The sequence below is a fragment of the Anolis sagrei genome, chromosome 2 (genome assembly GCF_037176765.1).
Source record: "Anolis sagrei isolate rAnoSag1 chromosome 2, rAnoSag1.mat, whole genome shotgun sequence".
Classification (NCBI taxonomy): domain Eukaryota; kingdom Metazoa; phylum Chordata; class Lepidosauria; order Squamata; family Dactyloidae; genus Anolis; species Anolis sagrei.
In genome coordinates this window covers 276,195,764-276,222,047 of record NC_090022.1, presented here as the reverse complement: position 1 = coordinate 276,222,047, position 26,284 = coordinate 276,195,764, and the positions used below count along the sequence as shown (strand labels likewise).

General features: G+C 42.5%; 1 protein-coding gene across 1 annotated transcript; it reads right to left on the bottom strand.

Moving 5' to 3' along the window:
* Nucleotides 1-758: 758 nt before the first annotated feature.
* On the bottom strand, nt 759-26,249 carry C2H5orf34 (chromosome 2 C5orf34 homolog). The gene is made up of 12 exons (XM_067464612.1): nt 26,023-26,249; nt 23,810-23,899; nt 21,935-22,539; nt 16,676-16,777; nt 15,140-15,260; nt 14,594-14,685; nt 13,235-13,304; nt 11,700-11,870; nt 5,857-5,951; nt 2,818-2,910; nt 1,633-1,673; nt 759-1,195 (listed from the first exon to the last, which is right to left on the bottom strand). Exons 1-12 carry the CDS (start codon nt 26,215-26,217, stop codon nt 954-956), a joined length of 1,917 nt encoding a protein of 638 aa, XP_067320713.1. The 5' UTR covers nt 26,218-26,249; the 3' UTR covers nt 759-953.
* Nucleotides 26,250-26,284: the final 35 nt, after the last annotated feature.

Below are 26,284 nucleotides of genomic sequence, written 5' to 3'. Positions count from 1 at the left end.
TTAAAATTATCACTTGGGATCCTGTTTTCTGTAAAGGTTCTGTAAAGCAGTAAAGCCACTGGTTTTCTTCCTTGTTATACAACATTTCTCTTGCAGTTTTCTTGATCCTGGCTTCATGGCAGGGGCTCTGAGACAGACATATACATACATATTTGAAATGTCTGCATGAGAGTGACAAGCAAGGCAAGAGTTCTGCTGCAGAGGACCTGTTGGAAAGAATAAGAAATATTGCTCCAGGAACTTCCTGCTTTATGCAAATTATAAAATAAGAGAAATGACAAATTGGTCAACCAGGCATAAAAGTCATGGTATGGCATCATTTTGAAACATATAGAATACTCAGGAGTTTCATCTTGTAATGTTTTATTAGTAACATTCATTTAGGGAAAAAACACACATTGTGGTTGCAATAACTGATGCATTGAAAGCCCAAATGATACCCGACTAAGGATAAACCATATTCTGGCTCAATGAAACTAGAACAAATCTTTTGCAAGTCCATAACAGTAATAAATAAAGGTGGCAATCGAACATTGCTCTATGTTTACTTGACAATCAAATAACAGAATGGAAAGTTTAAGAAAATGTTGAGATCTAGCTGAGAAGATGTTTAGGAATTATCTTTCAAATAGTTTTACAGGTTTCCTTGTCTATTCTTGATCAACAGCACCCCTATTAGAAAACTGTGTTATTAAGAAATAGAATGGAAAATTCAGTTCATGCAGAAAGATTTTCATGTATGTCAGAAATTATTATTGAATCTTACATTTTAATTAATGAATACCTTTTAAAAGCCATGTTTGATATTAGAAAAAGAAATATTGTCACCTTTGGCTCCATTATGAAAATGCTTTGATTATTTATAAAGTAGCAAAATCAGGACAAATCATTTTACTTTTTAACTGTGAAGTTTGATTTCTTTCTTTCTTTCTTTTTTTCCTTTGCAGGTCAAGCTAATGAAAGGCAGTATCATGTGAAATGCTTTTGGCCATGCTTGGCTTTGTGGAGGAAGATAAAAGAGAGTCAATATCACTGATTATCTTTGATGTTCTGTGTAAAGTATCAGCTATGCTCTTTTCATCAATATCCTCAGATAAAAAGATTGCCTCCGAACCGTTCTGCATATTTATGTTGACAGATGGAGTTCTTTTCACAGCAGAAATCGTATTTGGAATATTGCTGTTTTCCACTAAGACTGTAGTTGTGTAGTTAAGGAAGAAATGACGTTAAGAGCAAAACTCAACCAACAGGAGTAACCGACAGTTATTCTGCATTGTTTGTGTTACCATTACAGAATCCAATGCATGCATAATATAAAGACTCAATGGGGAGTAAGTCCCATGGACTCAATGAGGTCTTACCAGACATCAACGGGATCACAGTACAAAACACCTCCAATGGATACAAGGTATTGTGCAAATACAAACAGCCAAATTAAATAAGCGATTAAGCAAACAAACAAAAATACTGAAAGCTTCTATTACAATTAGTAGCTGAGCACATGGCAAACACAATTATGCAAAAAGAGCTGTGATGTTTTACAGATACCTTACTGCTACTTTGACTCACAAACTGGTACAATGTATAGAAAAGGCCTACTGGTAGTATTCAAAACATGTCCCCAAAGGATACAATTGAATCTTTTAATTTTTTCCAGTTCGGCAGCAACGGACCTATTAAAAATAAAATAAAAATAGAACTGAGAACTTGTTCCTGGAAGTGCCATTTCACTTTGCTCACCACTACAATTTTATAGAAATTAAAGATGTATTCCCCCCTGAGAGGTGAACAATTACAGCATTTATCCTTCACACGCAATATGATACAACCATTATGATTATTGAATAGTATATTAGCTTGCCTAGGTTTTAATATCTGCTCCTCAAGTGTGGCTCCAACTTACTTCATAACTGCAAATGGACTATCTTAAGTACAAGAAAGAGGTCTATTTTAGTGGTGGTATAAGTAGGGTTCAAGAATTTAGCACCCAGGAAAGTTCCCCTCAGTAGCATTATACTTAAGCTTATGCAAGATTTGTACTTTGGCCATAACATGAGACATGACTCTTTGGAGAACACAACGATGCCTGGTAAAGAAGGAAGTACCACATCATAGATGGATTGATTCAAAAATGGAAGTCACAACCCTGAGCTTATGGCACCTGTATAGAGCTGTTAATGATCCAATGAATGAGAAGCCTTAATGAGCAGTGGTCATCAACAGCCTCGCTCAGTGCTTGCAAGCTCAGGGTTGTGATTATTCTCACATGGTCTTTCTCCTTTTCCTACTACCGTCTATTTTACAGAGAGTTAATGCCATGGGGTTGTCATAAGTCAAAGCTGCCTCAATAGCAAATAACAACAAATGCTTCTGTAATTTCCCTGTGGCTTTACTGATAAATAGTCTGTATCCAGCAAGGCATATCCTCCCCATAATCTGACAACCCTGGCATTCAAAGAATGGGATGGTGACAGTTGTATTTATTGCCTCTTTTTATATTACAATATTGATGCTACTGTTTTATTTTACAGCATCCTGACTGTAAAAATGTTTTAAATAAAACAAGGAAATAAGATCACTCACAAATGCTAGAGGGATTTTTGTTGCTTTTTTCCTCAACACATTTAGGTACCAAAATATTGGACAACTTGTCAACTGTTGGCAGAACATGCTGTCTCTTTTGTGGGAAAAATAGCTCTGTTGCTATAGAAAGGCCTTCAAGGTAATGAATCTAACAGAAGGCTTCTCTCCTTCACACAAGCACTGCAGATTTTGCAGAAGGCGTTTTTTGTTAGTGAAAGAAATGGGAAAAAATACCAGTTCTCTTCAGGAATAAGATGCGTTGTTTCAGTGCATTTATCTCTGTCCTCATTCAAGTTTCTGCACCACTCTACTGCTGTTGTAATGTATCTGCGTTAGAAAGGAAGACAATGTGTTATTTCACTAAATGAGGCCATTGAATACCCATGACAGCTGTAGCAGGGGCACAAGTCTCTTACTCTCGGCATGCACACATTTCAGAATAAATCAAGCTCTGTTCTAAAGATGTTCAGACATTCGGAGCCTTTGTTGATTCCTCTCAGACATGTGGCCCCAAAGCAAACCTTGAAAGTTCAAGCAGAAATGCCTACAAATGGTAGTCTTTGGCGGAGTAATGAATCATAGAATCAAAGAATTGGAAGAGACATTGTGGGCCATCCAATCCCCTGCCAAGAAGCAGGAAAATTGCATATAGAACACCCATGACAGATGGCCATCCAGCCTCTGCTTAAAAGTCTCCAAAGAAGGAGAGGAGCCTCCACTACACTCCAGGTCAGAGTTCCACTGCTGGACAGCTCTCACAGTTAGGAAGTTCTTCCTAATGTTCAGGGGGTATCCCATTTCCTGTAGTTTGAAGCCATTCTTCTGTATCCTAGTCTCCAGGGCAGCAGAAAACAATCCAGCTCCCTCATCGCTATGACTTCCTCTCACATATTTTATATATGGCCATCATGTCTCAGCCTATGTACAGTTGGCCCTCTGTATCTGCTATCCACAGCTTGAAAATATTCCAAATAAATTCCCAAAATCAAACCTTGATTTTGCCATTTTATATAACAGTGTATCTACAGTGCAGAACTAATGCAGTTTGAAACCACTTTAACCATGGCTCAATGACATGGAATTGGGATGTTGTTGTTTTACAAGGTCTTTAGCCTTCGCTGCTAAAGGGTTGGTGCTTCTCCAAACTACAAATCTCACAAATCTCTATAGCACTGAGCCATGAGAGATAAAGTGGTGTCAAACCACATTAATTGTACAGTATAGCTATAGCTTAAGGGACACCATGGTACTATGCTATTGTATAACATTGGACTTGAGCATCCAGGGAGTTTAGTATTCACAGGAGGGTGGCTGGCTCCTGGAACAGATACCAAGGGTCAACCACTGTACAACCACCAATCTACTAATACTGGCTTTTGTACTGCCATCGTCGAAAATAACGACGGGTAGCTTTTTATTTAACTACTTGCTTTGCATGACACATCTGAGAAGAAGATACAGATGAGTGAGCTGCTGGATCAAACACTTGGTACTTATCTTCTTTTAGTAGCTGACTGCATTTATTTCACGGACATGATGGAGGGCTTTTTTAAAGCCTTCTCTGACCCTGGAAAGACCATGGGGGTTGATGGTGTTCCTATGTTAGGTGTGTAGGAAGTTTAGCACCCCTCTTCCAACCTTTATGTGGAAACCATGCAGCTGTACTTCCCTCTGTGACTCAGAGACCATGCTGTATATATCAAACTCCCTTCTCTATACCCAGCACAGAAAGAAAGAAAGAAGTGTTCTTTCTCTGTCAGTTTCTTATATAAATGAAAAGGTATGTACAAGGAGAAAAGTAGGCCAGTAACTTTTGTGGACTTAATCACAAGGCGGTATCAGAGCAGTGTAGAGGCCCTTCTAAGCAACGGATGGCACAGTTTTAGCCCTATGTTCTATCTTTCAGAGCAAGGGAACAGAAGCAAGTGGGGTAGCTCAGGAGTGAGCAGACTGCAACCCTGATTAAACGTGGCCTCCAGGGCCATTTCTTATGACCTTCAATTTCATACAGAGACCCTCAATGCATATACGCTGTAGAACTTGACACTGGAGACCTCTAGGAAAGGAGGATTGTTTTAACCACTGAAAGGGAAAGCCCTTTTCCTAATCAAACCTGGAAATACTAGGGTTATCCAGAAAGTAAGGTTACAAGATATTTTTAAAATACAAAGAACATATTTTAATAAAACTTACATGGATTGTAACATAGGTATTACATCCTTTTTTTTCACATAATCACCATTCAATTCAATACATTTTGTCATCCGTGGGATGAGTTTCATAGAAGTTTCCCTCTGCCTTTTTCAGCCAGTTCATCACTTTGATTTTCACCTCGTTGTCATTGGGAAAGTGTTTTCCACCACAGTGTTCCTTCAGTTTAGTGAACAGATGATAGTCACTGGGGGCAAGATCAGGGCTGTGAGAAGGGTGCCTTAAAACATCCCAACCAAATGAAGTCAATAACTTTTGTGTTGCATGAGCGGTGTGTGGACGCGCATTGCTATGAAGGAGACAGACTCCCACCGTCAGCATCCCACGATGTTTCTTTTGAATGGCTCTGCAAAGTTTCTTCATGGTCTCACAATATATTCCACACGCATTTTGTCACATGCTGTCTTGTCCATAAACTGAAACTATTTCGCGATGAATTGCAGTGGCGTTCATGCCCTTAGCATTTAGGTAGCAAATTACAGCACGGACTTCGCACTTGGAGGGAAACGGAATGAGGATATTCATCTCTAGCCTTCACCACAACGGCAGTCAATGAGCTACTGAAGACTGGTGCTGCTCGTTAGCTTCCACTGGCTTCCCGCTACACAGCAGTGATACCAACTTCCCCCAAGAAAATTCCTTGCAAGAGCTACATGCTTTGTAACCTTACTTTCCGGATAACCCTTGTAGATACAGATCCCCCTCTCCATTTTTCTCAGTATTTCCAGTCTAGGTATGACCCATAACAGCAGTTAAAGGCAAAGATGTCCACTGACTGAAGCAGCCCGAGATATCATGAACCTTTGATATAAAATGTTGTATAATTTACTGTTCAAAGATATAGCCATATTAATCTGGACTATCAATATGCAAAAGGATCTTGTAGCACCATAGAGAATTACAAATTGGTGGACCTCCCAAAATTTGGGATGTTAGAAAATAATTTTGCCAGTAGTGATGTAATTTGGTGAGAAGGATCTCTATATTTTTTGAGGTAAATCCAAACATTTTAATGTTAGAATTATGCAGAATTTTCTGAAAGTATAAAAAATATCCAAGTACCTTTCATAAAGCCCAGGTTGATCTATCTGGATAAGTTGCTGAGCTCCATCAGGAGAAGTCAGCTTGCACCAACCTGTGTTTGCATCCTGAGGTCTCTTGGAAGGAAAAATGAAGATATTGATTACTGTATATATTCAAGTATAAGCCTAAGAAAACGTATTGATTTGAGTATAAGTCAAGGTTGGGAAATGCAGCAGCTACTGATAAATTCCAAAATAAAAATAGATACCAATACAATTACATTAACTGAGGCAGTCTTATCTGAAATTACATCAGTTGAGACAGACTTATCTTAAATTACACTTTTATGTAAATATTCAAAAACATTTACATAAAACTGTAATGTAAAATCAGACTGTCTGATTAAACCATTATTCTAACCTTCTTCAATGTAAATGTGCTTATTTATTATTATTTATTTATTAATGCACTTGTATACCGCTAATATCTCAGCCTAAATCGGCGACTCATTGCGGTTTACAACATTTAAAAAACAATATTCAGTTAAAAGCATAAAACACATATACAGTACAAATTATTGGGCCACCAATAACAATCCTATGCATCTCATAACTGGAATCGTAATCCAAAATTCATCGTCCGTGTATAACCAATCCTTAGTCATCACAATTCGTTACAACGGATTAACCGAATGCTTGTTTAAACATCCATGTCTTCAATCTTTTCCGAAACACCATCAGCGAAGGGGCTGATCGTACCTCTATGGGGAGGGTGTTCCAAAGCCGGGGGGCCACCACAGAAAAGGCCCTATCTCTCGTCCCCGCCAGCCGAGCTTGAGAAGCAGGCGGGATCGAGAGCAGGGTCTCCCCGGAAGATCTCAAACTCCTGATGGGTTCATAGGCAGAGATGCAGTCAGATAGGTAGCTTGGGCCGGAACCGTTTAGGGCTTTAAAGGCCAACGCCAGCACTTTGAATTCAGCCCGGTAGCAGATCGGTAGCCAGTGGAGTTGGCGCAACAGGGGGGTTGTATGCTCCCTGCGCTCCGCTCCTGTTAAAATCATGGCTGCCGAGCGTTGGACTAGTTGGAGCTTCCGAGCTGTCTTCAAAGGCAACCCCACGTAGAGAGCATTGCAGTAGTCTAAACGGGATGTAACCAGAGCGTGGACTACCGTGGCCAAGTCAGACTTCCCAAGGTATGGGCGCAGCTGGCGCACAAGCTTTAGCTGTGCAAATGCTCCCCTGGTCACCGCCGAAACCTGGGGATCCAGGCTCAGCGATGAGTCCAGGATCACTCCCAAGCTGCGAACCTGCGTCTTCAGGGGGAGTGTGGCCCCATCCAACACAGGCTGTAACCCTATGCCCTGTTCGGCCTTGCGACTGACCAGGAGTACCTCTGTCTTGTCTGGATTCAATTTCAATTTGTTCGCCCTCATCCAGACCGTCACAGCGGCCAGGCACCGGTTCAGGACCTGGACAGCCTCCTTAGTAGCAGGTGGAAAGGAGTGACAGAGTTGGACATCATCCGCGTACAGATGACACCGTACCCCGAAACTCCGGATGATCTCCCCCAGCGGCTTCATGTAGATGTTAAACAACATGGGAGACAATATTGAGCCCTGAGGAACCCCACAAGACAATGGTTGTGGGGTTGAACAGGTGTCCCCCAACAACACCTTCTGAGATCGACCCTCCAGGAATGACCGGAGCCACTGCAAAACAGTACCTCCAAGACCCATCCCTGCGAGGCGTCCCAGAAGGATACCGTGGTCGACGGTATCGAAGGCCGCTGAGAGGTCGAGCAGCACCAACAGGGACACACTCCCCCTGTCGAGCTCCCGGCGCAGATCATCCACTAAGGCGACCAAGGCTGTCTCGGTACCATGTCCCGGCCTAAAGCCAGACTGTGCCGGGTCTAGATAATCCGTGTCTACCAAGAATACCTGGAGTTGTGAGGCCACCACACGTTCCAAGACTTTGCCCAAGAAGGGGAGATTGGAAACTGGCCGATAATTGTCGAATTTAGTGGGGTCCAGTGATGGTTTCTTCAACAGCGGTTTTATTATAGCTTGTTTTAAGCTCGCTGGAAACTTGCCTTCCCGAAGGGAAGCATTAACCACCACCTTAACCCACTCAGCCAATCCCCTTCTGGCCTCCTTTAGAAGCCAGGATGGGCAGGGGTCCAGGATGCATGTGGTTGGCCTCATTCCTCCAAGTATCTTGTCCACATCCTCGGGTTTCACCAATTGAAATGAATCCATCAAAACTGGACAAGCAGGTGCTCGTGTTACATCCTCAGAGACTGCCATTAACATGGTATCCAGACCAGAACGGATCAAAGCGACTTTGTCTGTAAAGAACTGAGCAAAAGCTTCACAGCGAGAAGTCGAATCGTCAGGGTTCCCACCTTGAGTGGTGGGATTTAAAAGGCCTCTGACAATTCGGAACAGCTCAGCCGGACGGTTCTTTGCAGACGCAATAGTGGCCGCAAAGAAGGCCTTCTTTGCGGCTTTTATTGCCGCGGCATATGCCCTTAAAAAGGACACAAACCGTGTTCGATTTGGCTCACTCGGATCTGAATGCCACACACTCTCTAGTTCCCTCTTCCTTCGCTTCATCACTGCCAGCTCCTCAGTGAACTAGGGAGCTGGTTTAGCTCGGCTACTTGAGAGGGGACGTTCCGGAGCGATCGTGTCAATTGCCCTAGTCATCTCCCCATTCCAGAGAGTGACCAGGGCCTCGACAGGATCACCTACCGAGGCGGCGGGAAACTTCCCAAGAGCCATCAGGAATCCATCCGGATCCATAAGCCTCCTGGGGCGGACCAACTTAATGGGTCCTCCACCTCTGCAGAGGTTAGGGGGCGCAGTGAGCCTAAATCTGACCAGGAAGTGGTCGGTCCATGGCAACGGAGAGATGGTCAGCTCCTCGACCCCACCACCTTCCTCCCATCCCTGGCAGAAAACCAAGTCCAATGTATGTCCTGCACTATGAGTGGGGCCAGATACTTGCTGGGACAGCCCCATGGTTGCCATGGCAGACATGAAGTCCTGAGCCGCTCCTGAAAGGGCCGCCTCGGCATGGACATTGAAGTCCCCCAGCACAAGGAGCCGCTGGGATTCCAATGCCAGGCCTGAGACCACCCCCGCTAGCTCAGGTAAGGAGACTGTAGTGCAGCGAGGTGGGCGGTACACTAACAGAATCCCTATTCTGTCCCGGTCACCCAACCTCAAGTGGACACATTCAAAATTTGTTGACTGCGGGATGGGGCCCCTGGTCAGAGGGATGGTATCTCTATAGACAACTGCGACCCCGCCTCCCCGCCCTCCGGATCTCGGCTGGTGCTGCACGGAAAAACCTGGTGGGCAAAGCTGGGTCAAATTCACGCCTCCCGCTTCGTCCAACCAGGTCTCCGTGATGCACGCCAGATCTGCCCGCTCATCCAGGATTAAGTCTTGGATGAAAGTTGTTTTTCCATTGACAGATCTGGCGTTCAACAGCACCACCTTCAATCCAGAGGGACCGCCATCCTGGTTACACCATTTTACCATATCAGGAGACCGGTTTGGAATCACTAATGTTGTTACACGATCCCTAGGCCGAATTAATGGTCTCCTTTTCCCGCATCTCCCCTTCCCCACCACCACTTCTATGGGGGCCCCTCGGCTGGCGCAACACCCCCCCTCAGAGTAAGAAGGGCGGAATATAAATACTGTGCTTATGTATCCTTCCAATAATAATAGAGTAAAATAATTAATGTAATAACTGTAATAATAATAAATAGAATAAAATAATAAATGCAAAAATAATACTAGAATAAAGTAATGTAAATGGTACTCCATACAGTCATGCCGGCCACATGACCTTGGAGGTGTCTACAGACAACGCTGGTTCTTTGGATTAGAGTTCTTTGGATTAAGTCCAGAGTCGGACACGACTGGACTTAATGTCAGGGGAAAACTTTTACCTTTACTTAATGTAAATGTAATAATAATAATGTCAAATAATACATTTAATTAAAATAATAAAAATAAAGTAAAATAATAAATAACTTTGACTCAAGTATAAGCTGAGGGAGGCTTTTTCAGCCCTGATCCAGAAGGGTTGAAAAACTTGGCTTATACTCAAGCATATACGATACTTTTCCCTCTTGGCTCCTTTCTGTTCACCATAATTTGTTTAAAGTTATGTTTGGTTTTCTGTTTCAAAGCTGAAGTCAGATGGGTGGATTAACAGTTCTACTATGCCTAAGAACAGATTGGAAGCCCAATGGAGACGAATTCTTCTGTGAACTCAGAAGCCAAACCAGTGTTTTCCAAGAGCATGAAAAACTCTTTCTCCTTTTGCTGTAATAGTCGAGTTTCTTAAAAAGTTGCCTGATTGCCACCTACTGGAAAAGCATATAATCAGAAATGAAATGCTGTTGCCTCTATATTTGTGGTTCTGACTTTTGCAGAATTGATCATTCATGGATTTGATGTTCTCTCTAAAAAAAATTTATTCCCTCCAGTGAGATTCTATGCTCACCTTCCAGCAGAAATTGACTACAGAATCATACAAAAGGACTTAGAAATTCCTGAAGAGGACTTCTCTTAAGCAAAAACATATTTAAGTATTTATTGAGATTTATACCAAGAGACAAGAAACACAATAAAACAGTCATTTTTGATTCACAGTTTTTCACTTTCATAGGGGTCCTGTGTGTTTAAACCCACCAAATGTGAGGGCTGACTGTACTTCAAATACTCTTGTACCTTACTTTATTATCTGACTATAGAAAGCCTTATGGACTTGCCCTGGTGAGCTTAGTGCAGATCAGAAAGGCTGACAAGGTGCTGCAAACTGGACAAAAAAGGACTGTCTCTGCTATTGCTTCACCAGGACTCTCAGGAGTTGAACAAGATATGAGTTTGCTTTATGGGTTTTATTTCTATTTTATGTGGAAATTGAGCCAGGTTTTAGCACAGCAGGTTAACCGCCGGCTGTAGTAAATCTTGCCAATCAAAAGGTTGACAGTTCAGAGCCAAGGTCAGAGTGAGCTCCTGGCCTTCAGCTCAGCCTTTGCCTACTTAGCAGTTTGAAAGTAAATGTGAGTAGATAAATAGGTACTGCTTTAAAGCAGGGAGGTCTTTAAGACACCCACAAGGAAATGCCTGAAAATGCCGGCAGTTCGATCAAGAAGGAAGTTTACAAACAAACAAAGCTCTTCAGCAGGGGAGATGGAGCGAGAGCATCCCCTGCAGCCAGAACTGAGAACAGCCTCCAAGATGCCAAAGATGGGAAAGCCTATATATACTTCTATCTATGTACAGTTGTCTGTCTTGTCAGTGTATAACGGTACTGAATGTTTGCCATATATGTGTTCTGTGATCCGCACTAAGTCCCCTTCAGAGTAAGAAGGGCGGAATATAAATACTGTAAATAAATATATTAAAAAATTAGCTCAGGAAAGGAATTCTTTTAAAATGGCAAGAAACCAGAAGTGACTTCTCAGCACTTATTGTATTTGTTTTAATTTCTAAGATTATCCAGATTGTTCATAATGACAATACTTCAGACAACCTATACAGTGTGCTGGGGGACATTTAGGGGCTTTTTTCTTAGAGAGTAATGTGGCCCCCAAATCTCCCATAGTTTCCCACCTCTGATCCAGAATATTAGAATTGCTTTTATGACATTTTGCCAGTTAATAAACATGTTAAATCTTCCAGTACTGGTGTGTTTATTATCTCCATTAGCAGAATATCAACGTAGTGAAAATGAAAAAGGCAACGGTCACATTGGGGTCGCTCACATGTTCGATACACATTCTACAGAGAGGAAAAACAGGGTGCATTCTCCCTTCAGACACAGCATAATTTAAACCAACTCCCAATAAGTCTCACCTGTGTGTCTCCATCACGAGAATGAAAATCCCACATCATATTCAGGGCCATTCCATCATTAAAAACAACATGTACTTTATTATCCGAATATGCAAATAATCTTCCCACATTAGCAAAAAACTTTGAAGCCAAAGGGACTGGCAGCATTTCTTCTCCACCAGTTTCAGGAGACTATTACAAAAGAAACCACATGGGACAAAAATAAGTTCAATACAAATGTACATATTAATGCTAGTATTTGATACTCATTGGCCATTTCAAAGGTTTAGATCATGGTCCAAGACAGGGACAAGGAACCTCAGGCATAGAGGTAAAATCCAGCTCTACTAGGTGACCAGATGAATGTCCCACTATCACATGATGATTTCTCAGACATTTCCCCTAATTTCAACAGGTTGAAATGCACTTCATGATTTTATGGTGTTGTTTCCCAGTTAAATTCAGAAGTCATTCTAGTTTTAATTTTATCTCATTTTCCTCGATCCTTTAAAAACGCACATCTTTTTCACACAGCACGTGTGAAAAAGATTTTGGGGTCCTCGTGGACAACAAGTTAAACATGAGCCAACAATGTGATGTGGCAGCAAAAAAGCCAATGGGATTTTGGCCTGCATCAATAGGAGCATAGTGTCTAGATCTAGGGAAGTCATGCTACCCCTCTATTCTGCTCTGGATAGACTACACCTGGAATATTGTGTCCAATTCTGGGCACCGCAATTCAAGAGAGATATTGACAAGCTGAAAAGTGTCCAGAGGAGGGCGACTAAAATGATCAAGGGTCTGGAGAACAAGCCCTATGAGGAGCGGCTTAAAGAGCTGGGCATGTTTAGCCTGAAGAAGAGAAGGCTGAGAGGAGACATGATAGCCATGTATAAATATGCGAGAGGAAGCCACAGGGAGGAGGGAGCAAGCTTGTTTTCTGCTTCCATGGAGATTATCACAAGGAACAATGGCTTCAAACTATAAGAAAGGAGATTCCATCTGAACATGAGGAAGAACTTCCTGACTGTGAGAGCCATTCAGCAGTGGAACTCTCTGCCCCAGAGTGTGGTGGAGGCTCCTTCTTTGGAGGCTTTTAAACAGAGGCTGGATGGCCATCTGTCAGGGGTGATTTGAATGCAATATTCCTGCTTCTTGGCAGGGGGTTAGACTGGATGGCCAATGAGGTCTCTTCCAACTCTATGATTCCATCTTTTTTTCAATATTGTCGCCTGCTCTGAATCTCCATGTTTCCTAGGGATATGCATCTAAACTGGGCATGGGCAAACTTTGGCCCCCTGGGTGTTTTGGACTTCAACTCCCATAATTCCCAACAGCCTGGCATCTTAATCTGAAAGCAAAGTTCAGGCACTTTTTTATAATGGGCAAAGAAACGTGGCTGCCCTGATATCGAAAAGCCACAGACCATTACTATAATAACTGATGACTATTGGGAATCCTGGCTAGGCTGCCAAAAGATGCAGCCCAAAAACATTCAGAAGGCCAGAGCTGCCCATCCTTATTGAACAAAGCAATCCATTTTTTCACTTACTTACCATCTTCCAGCAGCAGGCACTGAAATTATGTGTTAATGACAGGATGTTCTCAAGATCGTGTTGAAGAACTCTAGGTAAAAATAAAATAAAATATTTCATGAGTACAGTGTTTATATATCCCATTTGCCTAGTCTCCAACAAACCTCACAAACCTCTGAAACATCAGGACAGAATGGGTGAAACATCAGGACAGAATGCTTCTGGAACATGGCCATAAGGTCCGGAAAATTCATAGCAACCCAGTGATTCCAGCCATGAAAGCCTTCGATAACACACTGATTGGCAATAGATTGACAAAATTTTCTGACTCCCAGCTGTTTAATTATTGTGGCTTTGGCTCAATTTGTGAACTATAATAATTTAGGATGAAGATTTGAACTTGCATATGTATACCAGTCGCTTATGAAGTACTACGGGAAACTGGCTCCACCCTCACACACACTTCAGGATCCTAGGCAAATAATAAAAACCTGTAGTTTCTTCAGGGCAAGAAATAAGAATGGGAAGGTGGAGTATAATATATCATACCAGTACTCCGCCTTATTTAATATTCTATCTGCTCCATCTGGGCCTTTTCTAGACCTAATTCTAAGCCCTTCATAATATGCTTCCCAATTATACGGATGTCTTCTCTGTAATCAACATCTGAAGCTGTTTTAATTTTGAAAAACCATTTCAATAGCGGCTTCACCAAGGAAGTCTGCCTGGTATCTACTCTAATACTTTTTCAGCCCCAACCAAATACTTTTTCAGTGTTCCCAGGTTGTCATTTTAGTATTGCACAATTTTTATCACTCTTTTTTTTTCTATTTGAAGTTGACCTGGCTTTATGGTTTTCATTTCTTGGCATTTTATATTGAATTAAGAATTCTGAATGTGTTGTGTTTATATTGGTCCTGTGATGAATTTTTGCACAGTTTCTTTTTTCTTTTTTTTTCTTTTTTTGTCGTGTCAGGAGTGATTGTTTGTTTTTTTAATTTATTTTTACTGGAAAAGGTTTTACAACATAGACAAATTGACAAACAAGACAGACAAGACGAACAAATCTATATACAAGTTAAAAAGGCAACTACCTTGTTGGCTGAATGCTTCCCTCTGTATATAATACATTCCTATGTAATCATCAATGTCTAATTTTGCAAATGTTTTAATGACTTTGGATACCAGGGTTTGATTCCCTGCTCAGCCACTGAAACTCATAGGGTGACCTTGCATGAGTCACACACTCTCAGCCCCTTAGAGCTGCTGTGTGCTGGAAAAGACTTGATGGAACACAACGACAACAACAATACAGGCCAGTCGTTAATTAATCAGTAATGGATAAGTATCCCCTCAAAGTACAAAGCCAAACTATTTCACCTTACTGCTTGTGTAATAATGCCCCACACAGAATAGAGGCTTCCAGGTGTATCAGGAGGCAGACTGCTTACAGAATATGTGGTTTCTTCTCTCTTGAGGGAAAAAAAAACAAAGTATATTTAGATGAACACTAAGCATGAGTCCCATTCTAATAATTATAAGTGCTGTACTTAAATCCTAGTTTTCCTCATCATAATACGTTCTAGCCTGCTTCAGGAATTCCGCAAAACAAACACAAAGAACACATTTGTTAACTTATGATTTTAACAGCTGGTTTTAACAACTTGTCCATTCAATAGCAAGCCAGTCCATACTAATATATCCATTATATCCATTTACTAATGGATATATTAAACAAACAAATTTCTGCATGTTATGTCTCATCTCATCCCTCAAGATAAAAAAAAAAAGCATAAAAAGGAAAATGTAGTATATTTGGTACATAATCGTAATTCCAACCAGTAAACCGTTGTTGTAATTTATATCCACATCCAACTTTATTAATTCATTTTATAAATAGTTTTTTTTTAAAACTCCGCCACTTGCCTGCTTTGTTTGCTCCTGGATATAATAACGAGTGAAATATTTCCCCCAGAAGGTACCTTCTGATTTGAAAACTGATCCATCACCTGGGTAAATTTCTATGCTTTTAGTTCTAAGAAAAAATCTAAGAAAAAAATATGCTTCATTAGACTCTCTACATCATTTATTACTGTGGGATATTATGTGGGAAAACTGTAAATAAACTGACTGAACAGGGACTGAACAGGGGCCAGCAATCCACAGAAAATAATGGATGTGCTATAAATATAACCACAATCATAATCATGTTCACTGGGTGGAAGTCACACTTGCTACAATATAATTTTCTGGGTTTTCACTCCATTGAGTTCAGCAGGATTTAAGTATCAGTATATGTAACTGGCCTAGACTGTGGTTCTAGTTTTAATTTCATATTTAATTTAATATTTTATTAATATTCTGCCTTTTCTTGCACAGAAGCAAATTGAATTATAATAAACCAAACACATAAGAAAAAAATCATTTCATTTCTACACTTTGATCTTTCCATAGTGAATGTACTTGCTGCTTTACTTTTATTCCTATGCAAACATATGCAAATCTTGCATCAAACTAGAAAATTTACAATATATATAACTCACTTCTTAAAAATATGCTAGTCAAAAGGAAACTTTAGAAGCAGCCCTCTTTCCATTACATTTCTGTTTCTCATCCATCCTTTCTTTCAACTGAATCCCTTCTGCATTGCCCTTCAGACCAGATTTTCAAAGGTTGCAATGACTCTAGTTGCATTGACTCTAGTACCAAGGTTGCATTGAATCTAGTACCAAATTGGGGGTCTAATCCAAGGAATTCTAGATCCATGCTAATATATATCTTATACACTTTGGGTTCAGCCTATCTTCAAGATCACATCTCTTTCTATGAACTGGCATGGGCGCTGACATCTACTGGGAAGGTGCTTCTCTTGGTACCACCTCCATCTCAAGTGCAGTTGGTGGGGACAAGAGAGAGGGCTTTCTCGGTGGAGGGAGATCAGGCTAGCCCCCACTGTCCAAGTCTTCCATATACAACTGAAGACATGTTTTTTTCAACAAGCCTTTGATCATATTTAATTTTCTTTAATGAATATATGTGAAGACCCATATATTTCACCAAGAACTTTACATGACTGAGATTGATTTCTGTTGTTTATACCTGCCATTGCTGTATTTTATTGATTTTACCATGGGGTTTTGTGAAGTGAGATATTTATGTAGGCTGTTATTGTTTGGTGTTCTTTTTTTTCCTGCAATTTTTGTATTTTTCCTGTTTGCACCTTGGAGTGCTTTGCAGGCCACTCTGAGTCCCTCCAGGAGATGGTAGCAGGGTATAAATAAAGTTTATTATTTTATTATTATATATTTAAACATAATTTTGCAAGTGCTGCCTAAACCAGTTTTCTTTAAATTAACTAAGGAAATACAGCTCACATTTTTAAAAACTTTCTATGTCAACAATCATGTTTGTGCTCAAATGCAAACACACAATACAAGTTTTTGTTGGTTTTTTTTTTAAAACCTGTAAATGACGTCCTTGCTCCACAGTACTTTGATTGGCTGAGAGTGCAAATAATGTTTACTATCTTCCTGTTTTGGTTGGAAGAAGTTGGTGAAATTCCACCTGTGGATCAAAGGAACAGAACATTATGCAAAACCCAACTGGAATCCTTAAAAGAACCAGGAAACATACAATAAATGTTGCCTTTAAGCCTCTGTCCAATTGCAACTGAACTTCATTCTTGTTTGTTTTTTTTCTTACCCAGGAAGAAGTCCCACTGTGTTTGGTGAGACGTATTCCGGGTATAACTGGAGACTCAGTTCCAGCCTAAGAAAACTATTTTCAAAAATAGATGGATACCAATTTATTAATAGTGAAGAAATCTTTGGGTCCAACCTTTCTTCATGACTGCATCTCTTTCACGAACCAGTGCGGGCTCTAAGATAGATTGGGAGGCCCTCCTCTCGGTCCCACCACTGTCTCAACCGTGGTTGGTGGGGACCAGAGAGAGGGCCTTCTCTGTGGCATCCCCCAGCTTTGGAATACCCTCCCAAAAGAGATCAGATTAGCCCCCACCCCTCAATCCTTCCATTTCAACCTGAAATCATGGATGTTCAGACAGGCCTTTGACCTTGAGTAGGCTGAATGGGCCCATATGAAGCTGACACTTGACATCTTGTAAATTGATAGCAGTTAGTTTTATCTACTGTTGTTTTTAAAATTGTATTATTTTGTTTCTATTTTACATGTGTTGACAAGGGTTGTGGTTATAATTTTATGTGACTTGTTTTATACTTTTGCACCGTTTTTACCTGTTGTATGTTATATGTGCATCCTGGAGTGCTTTGTAAGCCACCTCGAGTTCCTTCAGGGAAATGGTGGCGGGATATAAATTATTTATTTATTTATTCTAGCTACTTGAACCTGTGCAAGATTTTTTCCAGGAGCTGAAAAACTATGAATATTATTAATGATTGTGTTATAGTGTAATCAATTAACAGTTCCTTTAAAACATGGCTGGGCTCTGGTGAGAGTAGCGTGGTCACTTGGCATCAGCTGAGCCTTGGTTCCAGGATTCCTTGTGGATATCAAAATCTGTAGATGCTCAAGTCCCATTGTATACAATGGTGTAATAAAATGGTTTCCCTTATATAAAATGACAAAATCAACCTTTGCATTTTGGGATTAGTAATTCCAAACCGGTCTCCTGATACGGTAAGTAGGTGTAACCAGGATGGCGGTCCCTCGGGATTGAAAGTGGTGCTGTTGAACGCCAGATCTGTCAATGGCAAAACAACTTTCATCCAGGACTTAATCCTGGATGAACGGGCAGATCTGGCGTGCATCACAGAGACCTGGCTGGACGAAGCTGGAGGTGTAAACTTGACCCAGCTTTGTCCACCCGGGTTCTCTGTGCAGCATCAACCGAGATCCGGAGGGCGGGGAGGCGGGGTTGCAGTAGTCTATAGAGATTCCATTTCTCTGACCAGGACCCCCATCCCGCAGTCAACAAATTTTGAATGCGTCCACCTGAGGGTGGGTGACCGGGACAGTTTAGGGATTCTGTTAGTGTACCGTCCACCTCGCTGCACTACAGTCTCCCTACCTGAGCTAGCGGGGGTAGTCTCGGACCTGGCATTGGAGTCCCAACGGCTGCTTGTGCTGGGGGACTTCAATGTCCACGCCGAGGCTGCCCTAACGGGAGCGGCTCAGGACTTCATGTCTACCATGGCGACCATGGGTCTGTCCCAACAAGTATCTGGCCCCACCCACAGTGCTGGACATACATTGGACTTGGTTTTCTGTCAGGGATGGGAGGAAGGTGGCGGTGTTGAGGAGTTATCCATCTCTCCGTTGCCATGGACCGACCACCACCTGGTCAGCTTTAGACTTACTGCACCCCCTAACCTCCGCAGAGGTGGAGGACCTATTAAATTGGTCCGCCCCAGGAGGCTTATGGATCCGGAGGGATTCCTGATGGCTCTTGGGGAATTCCCCGCCACCTCGGTTGGTGATCCTGTTGATGCCCTGGTCGCTCTCTGGAATGGGGAGATGACTAGAGCAATAGACACGATCGCTCCAGAACGTCCCCTCTCAAGTAGCCGAGCTAAACCAGCCCCTTGGTTTACTGAGGAGCTGGCGGTGTTGAAGCGAAAGAAGAGGGAACTAGAGAGCGTGTGGCGTTCGGATCCGAGCGAGCCAAACCGAACACGGTTTGTGTCCTTTTTAAGGTCATATGCCGCGGCAATAAGAGCCGCTAAGAAGACCTTCTTCGCGGCCTCTATTGCGTCTGCAAAGAACCGTCCGGCTGAACTGTTCCGGGTTGTCAGAGGCCTTTTAAAACCCACCATCCAGGATGGGTGCCCTGATGACTCGGCAGCTCGCTGTGAAGCTTTTGCTCGGTTCTTTACAGACAAAGTCGCTTTGATCCGCTCTGGACTGGATGCCACATTAACGGCAGTCTCTGAGGATGTAACACGAGCATCTGCTTGTCCGATTTTGATGGATTCATTTCAATTGGTTCAAACCGAGGATGTGGACAAGGTGCTTGGAGGAATGAGAGCTACTACATGCATCCTAGACCCCTGCCCATCCTGGCTTCTAAAGGAGGCCAGAGGGGGATTGGCCGAGTGGGTTAAGGTGGTGGTTAATGCCTCCCTTCGGGAAGGCATTTTTCCAGCCAGCTTAAAGCAAGCTGTGATAAAACCGCTGTTGAAGAAACCATCACTGGACCCCACTCAATTGGTAAACTATCGGCCTGTTTCCAATCTTCCCTTTTTGGGCAAAGTCATGGAACGTGTGGTGGCCTCACAACTCCAGGCATTCTTGGTAGACACGGATTATCTAGATCCGGCGCAGTCTGGCTTTAGGCCGGGACATGGTACCGAGACAGCCTTGGTCGCCTTAGTGGATGATCTCCGTCGGGAGCTCGACAGGGGGAGTGTGTCCCTGTTGGTGCTTCTCGACCTCTCAGCAGCCTTCGATACCGTCGACCATGGTATTCTTCTGGGACGCCTCGCAGGAATGGGCCTCGGAGGTACTGCTTTGCGGTGGCTCCGGTCATTCCTCGAGGGTCGGTCTCAGAAGGTGTTACTGGGGGACTCCTGTTCTACCCCACAACCGTTGTTTTGTGGGGTTCCTCAGGGTTCAATATTGTCCCCCATGTTGTTTAACATCTACATGAAGCCGCTGGGCGAGATCATCCGGAGTTTCGGGGTGCGGTGTCATCTGTACGCAGATGATGTCCAGCTCTGTCACTCCTTTCCACCCGCTACTAAGGAGGCTGTCGAGGTCCTGAACCGGTGCTTGGCCGCTGTGACGGTCTGGATGGGGGCGAACAAATTGAAATTAAATCCAGACAAGACAGAGGTGCTCCTGGTCAGTCACAGGGCCGAACAGGGTATAGGGTTACAGCCTGTGTTAGACGGGGTCGCACTCCCCCTGAAGACACAGGTTCGCAGTTTGGGTGTGATCCTGGACTCATCGCTGAGCCTGGATCCCCAGGTTTCGGCGGTGACCAGGGGAGCATTTGCACAGTTAAGACTCGTGCGCCAACTGCGACCGTACCTTGGGAAGTCTGACTTGGCCACGGTAATCCACGCTCTGGTTACATCCCGCCTTGATTACTGCAACGCTCTCTACGTGGGGTTGCCTTTGAAGACGGCCCGGAAGCTTCAACTAGTCCAACGGGCGGCAGCCATGGTATTAACAGGAGCAGGGCGCAGGGAGCACACAACTCCTCTGCTGTACCAGCTCCATTGGCTACCGATCAGCTACCGAGCCCAATTCAAAGTGCTGGTTTTGACCTTTAAAGCCCTAAACGGTTCTGGCCCTACATACCTATCCGAACGTATCTCGGCCTATCAGCCCACCAGGACCCTAAGATCTTCAGGAGGAGCCCTTCTCTCCATCCCGCCTGCTTCACAGGTGCGGCTCGCGGGAACGAGAGATAGGGCCTTTTCTGTGGTGGCCCCCCGGCTTTGGAATGCCCTCCCTATTGAACTAAGATCAGCCACCTCGCTAATGGCATTTCGGAAAAATCTAAAAACTTGGATGTTCGAGCAAGTTTTTAACTAATTTCCGATGTAAGGTTATTTTGACCATGGACTTGCAACCAAGGATAACGAACTGAATTACGATTTTAACTATGAGATGTTTCCGACTTGTATTGGTGGCCCGATACTAAGTATGTTCATACTATGTATGTTTTATGTCTTGTATTTTGATATCTTATTTTATATTTTTAAGTGACTATTGCATTTTAACAAGTTGTAAACCGCAATGAGTCGCCGCACAGGCTGAGATATTAGCGGTATACAAGTGTATCAAATAAATAAATAAATAAATAAATTTAAAAAATGTCAAGCAGTGAATGGTAGAATCCGTGGAAGTGTATTAATACAGTCAAATCTTTGGACTGACTGTATTGATACACTTTGATATTATTCTCTCTTACTTAAACCCAACAGTATTATTCTATCAACACTGCACCTTGATATTTGAGGTGACAATTGTGTTTGATGGAAAGTTTGATTGTGTTTTCTAAACTATCTTTTGTCTGCTCTGACCTCCCTTTCACCCTCAACTGGGGAGCTTACACCTTGGCTGTCTTCTTGAGAGGCTGGAACAGGCATGGGCAAACTTAGTCCCTCCATATGTTTTGGAGTTCAACTCCTACAATTCCTAACAGCCTCAGACCCTTTCCTTTTCCAGCTGATGGGGGAAAGGAAGGGGTCTGGGGCTGTTAGGAATTGTGGGAGTTGAAGTCCAAAACACCTGGAGGGACCAAGTTTGAAGTTTGCCCATGCCTGGGTTGGAAGCAAACATGGATCCTCAGATATCTGCTTTAGTTAAGCATGACTCCTGCTTTCTTTCCTATTACAGTTTGTCATTATGATATCTTTCTTGTTTTCCTAAGTAAAAGATTATCAGCATGGTGACGATGCAATACATCTCTGGAGAAACAGCAGGCTGTAAACAAACAATGCAATGGAATTCAAAGGAAAAAGAGAGAGTTCCTTCAGGCATGATGATATTTCAGAGGCCTGAATTCCCTAACAGAGCTGTGGCTCCCTGTGCTTACACTTTATCTATATCCAATATGAAGTTACTGAAAGAGATCACCTGGCATTTGGGAATAAAACACAGATGTATTAGCTAAAACACCTAGAAAACCCAGAAAGCAATGGTGTCACTATTTCAGCCACCCATGTGGACAATTTTAGAGTATTTCAGATTTCAGAACAAGAAATGTTCAGCCTGGAGAAAAAAATAATGTACCTGTGCAAATATGGAGCATGGCAGCTGAGAGGCAAAGCTGAAGGTAAATGGGTGATTGCCCTAGATGTGTCCCACTTGGAGTAATCACCTTCTTTGCTGGCTTCCTCAGATTGAGCTGACTGACAAAACATAAATGCCAATGACAAAGGGGACTCCCATTCTCTGGGGCAGGAAGACACAGACATATGCTGTGTAACTCTACAATATTCAGACGAAGAGTTCTGGAAAGCCCCTGAAATCCCATCTGGCTTCATACATCCTGAATCGCTTTGCTGAACAGGATTTTCTGCACTAGGGATATTGTCCTTTCCTTTAGTTGCCAACTGCTTAGAAGACAGTTTTAAGGCAGCATTTTGGCTCGATCTTCCAGAACAATCTTGGATCAGTTTACTGCAGTTCTTCTCCAAAGGTGGCAATGAGGTCAAAACCTTCTGGCTGACTTTGCATAAAAACTCTACTGTAAATTCTTGCTGAAGCTCCGGTAAGAAGAGACAAGCGTGTCCATCTAAGGAGGTGACTGTCACATTGCCATTCTGCACAACTATTGTCCCTTCGGCATTATCAGGACCGGGCCACTTGGCTTCAGAGATATCCATGAAAATAACCTGAAAAGGGGAAAGCAGAGCCATTCGGTTTTCAACACAATGTCATTTTCATCATAAATCTGTGCCTGAAGTTTGGCAATTTAAAAAGACTGACATAATTATTGAAAAACCAGTTATATTTTGCAGGCAGGGAGACATTTCCAGCTATGACAGTTTAACCCTGGCCCTTCCAGTCTGTGATAGAAAAGACTTAAGGAGTCCTAATGCTTTCTTTAACTTACCTATTGATAGGTATGAATAAGTTGGTGAGAAAATTGGTTTAGAACAGTTGCTCCCAACCTTTTTTTGGCCAGGGACCACTTTGACCAGGGACCACTCTCCAACATTAGTACCAAAAGGGTTACGAATTGGTTTTTGGTCAACTTTAGATTCAGTTTGGTTATTTGGGGTGCTGATTCAGAAAACTGCATTGGATAGACCGCATCAACTCTAGTTTCTGATACAGAACATATGCCATCCAGGAGTCGCCATCTGCTCACCTACAGAAAACCATATTTAATAATCTAGAGCTGATGGTAGCAGTAATCTTTTGTGGGTAGTCAGCCTCTCCCCTCTCCCCGACATCCCCGTTGCCTCGGCACTATAAGAGGGTTACGTGAGACCAGTCGCTCTCATTGCTGCGTGTTTTCGAGGCAACGGTGTAGTAATGGTGAGGCTGCGAGTCATATTTTCATTCTTGTGGACCACTGGTGGTCCATGGACCACAGGTTGGGAACCACTGGTTTAGAGTCACTTTGAATCTCCTTGTGGAGAGAAAAGCGGGGCATAAATAAACTTAAACATAATAAAAATAATAATGAAATCTCACAATAACAACAGTCTCACCATTCTATCACACTCTCCAGGGGGTAAAAATAAAGATAAATCCTTGATTACAATTGCCTTAAAGGTGTGGTGCATTGGGGGGGGGGCACAATAGCATTTTTTCTACAGGCTTTTCAAAGTCTGGTAGAGGCCTGTTTACTTCCTTTTAAAGAAACACTGCTCCAGGCCATTAATGCCATTTAGGGCCACCAATAATTAATTAATTAATTATCATGTCTGGAGGAACCTATGGGCCACAAAAACAGCCTTAGGAGATTAATGCGGCCCGGAGGTTCTATTTTGCCTTCTTCTACATACATACGGTATCTATTCCAGGAATTCAGACTTGAAAGAAACAAATTATTTCATGTTATCTTTAAATCAAGAAAAGGATTGACCATCAATCAATTAACATTGCAGCTGTAATCTTTTTTGTAACTGTAAAAAGATACAAATCAAAACTTACATTCTTCCTTTCAGCAGGTATAATACTTGAAGGTAAATAAGGATGATCAGCATATTGATTCCGGAAATCTAACGCTCGCAAAAGCTGCACCTAGAAAAGATTGGCAAAGGTAAAGGTTTCCCCTTGACATTAAGTCTAGCCGAGTTCAACTTTGGGGATGGGCACTCATCTCCATTTCTAAGACAAAGAGCCGGTGTTGTCCATAGAAGCCTCCTAGATCATGTGGCTGGCATGACTGCATGGAGCACCGTTACCTTCCCACCAAGGCAGTACCTATTGATCTACTCACAGTTGTATGTTTTCGAACTGCTAGGTTGGCAGAAGCAGGGGCTAACAGCGGGAGCTCACCCCGTCCCATGGACTTGAACTGCTGAACTTCTGGTCAGCAAGTTCTGCAACTTAGCGGTTTAACCCATTACGCCACTGCGGCCTCTATCAGAATGTGTAGGTTACCAAAAACATCCGATTAGCTCAAAGACACAATTTCTAAAACAGGAATAGCCTTTAAACATGTATTTTCTTCCAAAATGTTTTTATATTTATATAATTATTGTACACATGCAATATTTATACTTATATACATATTTACATATGTTTGATTTATATATTTCAGCAATTATGAGCCATGCCTTTGAACTCACAGAACTGCAGAATTACAAAGGACCCAAAGCCCACCACACGGCAGAAAAAGTCAGCAGAGTTTAGAAATAATTAAGGTCCTTGTTATTTAAGTCAATACAATCTGTATTTTAACTGCCAGAAAAAAGGAGTGAAGCTTCTGAGGCAATGGACGGTCTGACCCACTTCTTCGGTTTCAATTCTGGGCTTAGAAACTCGCTATGTAACGTGCTTCTCTAGCCTCTCTGCCTCTGACCATCTGAGTGCATGCAGTCACTTTCCGTTTTCAGTATGCTGATTGCTTCCCAAACCGGTGTCCAATTCTGGGCACCACAATTGAAGGGAGGTGTTGACAAGCTGGAATGTGTCCAGAGGAGGGCAACAAAAATGATCAAGGGCCTGGAGAACAAGCCCTATGAAGAGCGGCTTAAAGAGCTGGGCATGTTCAGCCTGCAGAAGAGAAGGCTGAGAGGAGACATGAGGGCTATCATAGGGAGGGGACATCATAGGGAGGAGGGAGCAAGCTTGTTTTCTGCTGCCTTGGATGCAGAACAATGGCTCCAAACTACAGGAAAGGAGATTCCATCTGAACATGAGGAAGAACTTCCTGACTATAAGAGCTGTTCAGCAGTGGAATTCTCTGCCCTGGTGTATGGTGGAAGCTCCTTCTTTGGAGGCTTTTAAACAGAGGCTGAGTGGCCATCTGTTGAGGCTGCTTTGAATGAGATTTTCCTGCTTCTTTGCAGAGGGTTGGACTGGATTCTATCTATGATTCTATCTATGATTCAGGGGGTATGACTGGATGGACCACAAAGTCTCTTCCAACTCTAGGATTATAATGCTTTCTAGTTTATAGTCAACTTTTAAACTAGAAAGAATTAGAATCATAGGATCATAGAGTTGGAAGAGACTTCATGAGCCCTCCAGTCCAACCCCCTGCCAAGAAGCAGGAGGACTTAAGAGATTCCTAGACACACACACAAAATTATTTTGAAAAATGTATTGTCGAAGTCTTTCATGGCCGGAATCACTGGGTTGTTGTAGGTTTTTTTGGGCTGTATGGCCATAGTCTAGAGGCATTCGCTCCTGACATTGCCAAAGTGCAGGCGAAACGTCAGGAGAGAATGCCTCTAGACTATGGCCATACAGCCTGAAAAAACCTACAACAACCCAGATTTTTAAAAAATTATGTTTTTTTTTCAATTTTGTGGGGATCTTGAGCCCCAACCCTTGTGAAAGTAGACGGTCTACTGTCTAATCAACAATTCTTACAACCATAATTCTGCAAATAAACAGAATTGCAGCAACAAAGTCAGACAGTCCACTGTATATTTGCTCTTTGAGTTGCCTGCATATTTGTACAGATTCTTTATAAACATTAAGTTATCAGTTCTATTTACTCTTCTGAAATGCCAGCTTTGGCCATATGTTCATGCAAGTTGAATTGCAAACCTTTATTTGGAGTTTAATTCTGAGCTGATAAAAAACTCGCCCGAATACCACCTTATTATTATCCCACGGTGTCCTTCCCTTTTCTCCCCCTGGCACTCTGTTTGGAAAAATGAATGAATGAAAGAATGAATGTCCTTGTTTACCCGGTAGACGCTAATAGCAAACGGTGTCCTCTGGCGAACCCTTTCTGGAGGCTGCATGGGGTGGGCAGAGGCAGGAGGTGCCTTCTCAAACAAAAACTCAGACCCACAAGGCGAAAGGAGCAACCTGGAGCCATCCATATAGTGCACTTCGACTGAATCATCCTCGTAGAGGATCATGAGGCTCTCGGGGGCCATTGTGGCAGAGAAAAGGTACCGATTCAGAGGGAAACCTGCAAAGAAACAGAGAATTTAATGAGGTACA